The 4523-nt window shown below is 49.6% G+C and overlaps 1 protein-coding gene across 1 annotated transcript; it reads right to left on the bottom strand.

The window, feature by feature from the left end:
• Nucleotides 1-583: 583 nt before the first annotated feature.
• Nucleotides 584-1695, bottom strand: LOC116836810 (carbohydrate sulfotransferase 5-like). Its single transcript, XM_032800763.1, is given in 2 exon segments — nucleotides 584-768; nucleotides 771-1695. Coding segments are annotated over 2 exon segments (1110 nt in total).
• Nucleotides 1696-4523: the final 2828 nt, after the last annotated feature.

A 4523-nucleotide genomic window follows, 5' to 3' on the forward strand; every position in this document is an offset into this window, starting at 1 on the left:
CTGAGGTGCAGAGTGGTTAAGTGACTCGCCCAAGGTCAGACAGCAACTCTGTGGCAGGGCCAGGTTTAGCGTCCAGGACAAATATGCTGTTGTAACTCAATAGCCCCCACTCCCACCCCCCAGAGCTTGGAGAAAACCTGGCTCCCAGCCCCTCACCCACAGTCCACTAGACTCTACTCCCCTCCTTTCCCCTCCCCTAGCTGGGGCTAGAACCCAGGAGTCCTGACTCCCCACCCCATTGACTAGCTGTCTCTGCAGGGAGGATAAAGGATGTAGCAGCAGGACAGCTCTTCTATAGGTCAGTTGGTCCTGTGTGTTTAGTGCTGTGGGACAGGGGTTCTATTCCAGGCTCCCCAGAAGAGGGTGTAGCTGGAATTTCAGTTCCTGACTGATCAGTGGGGATTCCCAGTGCGGCTTTGCCACTGCCATCAACTCCCTGGTTTGTGGGAAAAATCACAGGACAAGTGTACTACTTGTTCCCTGGCAGGTTCTCTGGTCGAGGAGGCAGCGCCTCCTTATCCAACCCATTGCACCCAATCCTCAGTGCAGATCAGAGAAGACACTCCAGCTCTTTGTCTGAGCCTCAAGCTCTTTCTCTTGGAAGCACCAGGTCCTTCGCGAGGTCCCTCTGCTCCTCCTCTGACCTGACTGGCCGGTACCCAAAGACCTCCATGGCCGGCTTGCAGATCTCCTGCACTTCCTGCACCTGGTGGAAGCTAAGCTGGTGCCTCCAGGCCAGCAAGACCTTGCTGGCATCTCTCTGCACTGCGAGGACTCAGGGTCCTCAGGCCTGGACCAGTGGGTGATGTTATGCACCCAGGCCTTGAGCTGGGGGGAGGAGGCCAAGCTGGTGTAGCAGTACCACTCGGCCACCTGGCCCAGTGGATCCCTGACCAGGTCTTCATAGCAGGTCAGGAGGTAGCGTCCATGCAGGGCAGGAGGTGGGTGGCGAAAGGTGGCCAGGTACATGCCGGCTTGGCTGTGGCAGACTTTGTGCATGACCAGCCGGGCGTTGGGCATGGCATTGTGGGCCCAGCTGATGAGCAGGTCATCCGGGTAGAGTGAGATGAGCCGGCGGGTGGCGTAGACAGCCCGGGGGTCCTGCAGCAGGTGGATGATGCAGAGGTCGAGGGCCGCATTGGTCAAGAGCGGATAGAGCACCTCCAGCTGGAAGAAACTGACGACCTTCAGCGCCATGTGACTGTAGGTGACGCAGGTCTCCGCCGCCTTCCCAAAGGGGCTGGCATTGCAGTGGGCCTCGCACTTCACCTGCCTCACAATGTCCCCACCCCGGAAGGCCTCACAGGTGGGTGGGGAGCAGAGGGCCCGACTCATGTGCAACATGAAGATCTGGGACACCCGGTGGGGCTGATGCACAAAGTCCTGCAGCACGGCCATCTCACACCGGAAGAGGGCATGGATCAGGTCCCGGGCAGGCCCCTGCAGCAGCTCCGGGCTGCCTCCGGGCAGGTGGTGCCAGACGTGCTTGGCTGGCTCCATCAGGTAGAAGACATCGGGGTGCTGGCTGAAGAGCTGGCCGGCGAAGGTGGAGCCCAAGCGCCAGCTGGAGAGGAGGAGGATGTGGGTCCTGCTGGGAGGAGGCGGCGCGGTGCTGTGCCAGCAGCCTAGCCAGAGGAGCAGGAGCGTGGACGAGAGCAGGAGCAGCAGACGCTGGGGAGTGACTCTGGTGAACATCCTGCCCAGGTGGCAGAACCTACTGCAAACAGAACAAGGTTTAGTAAGGGCACATTCCCTCATCCCTCTCCTCCCCCAGAAGCCTCTTGGGCAGAGCCCTGTGCTGTCATGGGGACTTGTCTAACCAGGTCCAACCAGGAGAGCTCTGTGGGGTTCAGCCATGGTGCAACGACTCAAGGTTCGGGTGCTGGAGACAGCTGTGATCCTGTGTTATTAAGTCCAGGAGGAATGGCAAGGTAACTGGGGCTTCCATGGGCATTCGCAGGAGAGATGTGTCTCAGTGTTGGCAGGACCAGGCTGGAGCTATCAATATCACTGAAGCCTCTTCCTACGTAAGAACTGGATGCTGGCTGCTAGGGGGGAAATCTTCCAGCTGCCGTGCATGCACGCTCACACACCTGATTGGGATAGACACGAACAACACACCTCGAAGAACAAGAATTACGAGGTGAATAACCATTTTTTTGTTTTAAACCCGCTACCTATTAATTTCATTGGGTGACCTCTAGTTCTTGTGTTATGAGAAGAAGTAAACAACACTTCCTTATTTACTTTCTCCACACCATGATTTTATAGACCTATATCACAATCCCCCTTAGTCATCTCTTTTCCAAGCTGAAAAGTCCCAGTCTTATTAATCTCTCCTCATAGGGAAACTGTTCCACACCCCTAATCATCTTTGTTGCACTTTTCTGAATCTTTTCCAATTCCAGTATATCTTTTTTGAGATGGGGTGACCAAACCGGAACACAGTATTCAAGATGTGGGTGTACCATGGATTTATATATAGGCAAAACAATATTTTCTGTCTTATTACTTATCCCTTTCTTAATGATTCCCAATATTCTGTTCGGTTTTTTGACTGCCGCTGCACATTGAGTGGATGTTTTCAGAGAACTATAAACAATGACTCCAAGATCTCTTTCTTGAGTGGTAACAGATGGGGGTAAACAGACCCCCATCGTTTTGTATCTATAGTTGGGGTTATGTTTTCCGATGTGCATTACTTTGCATTTATCAACATTGAATTTCATCTGCCATTTTGTTGCCCAGTCACCCAATTTTGTGAAATCCCTTTGTCGCTCTTCGCAGTCTGCTTGGTACTTAACGATCTTGAGTAGTTTTGTATCATCTGCGAATTTTGCCACCTCACTTATTACTCCTTTTTCCAGATCATTTATGATCCATAGCTAAAAGTGTGAGCTGCTACAGCTTGAGCTAAAGACACATGGCATCTGTAACAATTCAGATCTCCTGTGGATTGGCACAGAGGGGGCCCTGTGACACACCGACCAGTGGGTTACAGTAACACAGAGCAGAGCAGACTGGATGCTGAGGAGCAGTATGTCCTTCAACTTCTGACTGCTAGAAGCTTGTAGTGGTTGACAGGGGATGGATCACTCGATCAATTGCCCTGCTCTGTTCATTATCTCTGAAGCACCTGGCACCAGTCCACTATCGGAAGACAGGATACTGAGCTAGATGGACCATTGGTCAGATCCAGTATGGCCGTTCTTATGTTCGCCCTGAATATTCATCACCGCTGTGTCTTCTGTCTACCACTAGGGGCACTAGGTAGCTTTGGTCTTGGTCCGCATGGACTCTCCATTACAGCTGGTTGAGAAATATTTGACTAAACGTTTTCTCGTCAGAAAATGCTGATTCATCTAAAATGAAACTTTTCAGGGGGGCAAGTGAGTCAACATTTTGGCGGAAAAGTAAAAAAGTTTTGAAATTGTCGAAACCTCCCATTTTGACATTTGGTTTGGTAAATGAAAAGATCCATCTTGCTGGTTCAAAACACCTTTTTCTGTAGGGAATTAAAGCTAAAGAGTTAAAAAGGAGGAATCAAAATGAAAGCAAAATATTTGGAAAGGACCAAAACAAAACATATCAATTGCTGCCAACGAAACCTTTTTTTTTTTTTTTGGTTTATGCAAATTTTTAAGGTTTCAACTTATTGTCCTGCTTCCAAAAGGGAGAAAAGTTTCAAAATCTAAAAAAAGTCATGAAATGGGAAACTCTTTCCTACCCATCTCTGTTCTCCAGCGTTTACGTGCCCTGCTCAAGGTGGCGTTGGTTTGTGTGAGTTATGTGAGCAGAGTAGACACTGAATTCCTGTCCAAATGCCCCTGACTTTACAGGGGCTCTCAGCCTTTCCAGGCGACTGTCCCCCTTTCAGGAGGCTGATTTGTCTGGCGTGCCCCAAGTTTCACCTCACTTAAAAAGGACTTGCTCACAAAATCAGAGTTAAAAATACAGAAGTGTCATAGCCATGATTACTGAAAACTTGCTGACTTTCTTGTTTTTACCATATAATTATAAAATAAATCAATTGGAATATAAACATTGTACTTACATTTCAGTGCATAGTCTATAGAGCAGTATCAATGAGTCATTGTCTGTGTGAGATTTTAGGTTGTACTGAGTTTGCTAGGGCTTTTTATGTCTATATGGAGATTTACCTATCTCATAGAGCTGGAAGGGACCCTGAAAGGTCATGGAGTCCAGCCCCCTGCCTTCATTAGCAGGACCAAATACTGATTTTGCTCTAGATTTCTAAGTGGCCCCCTCAAGGACTGAGCTCATAACTCTGGGTTTAGGAGGCCAATGCTCGAACCACTGAGCTATCCCTCCCCCTGGGATGAAAGGGGACATGTAGCCGCTTGTAAAACTAGGCAAATAGCTAGATGAGGGTGTCATAAACAGATAGCTAAGGGTTAATGTTTCTTTTACCTGTAAAGGGTTAACAAAGGGAACCAAACACCTGACAAGAGGACCAATCAGGAAACCGGATTTTTCAAAGCTTAAGGGAGGGAATTTGTGGG

Source organism: Chelonoidis abingdonii, chromosome 12 (genome assembly GCF_003597395.2).
Source record: "Chelonoidis abingdonii isolate Lonesome George chromosome 12, CheloAbing_2.0, whole genome shotgun sequence".
NCBI lineage: Eukaryota > Metazoa > Chordata > Testudines > Testudinidae > Chelonoidis > Chelonoidis abingdonii.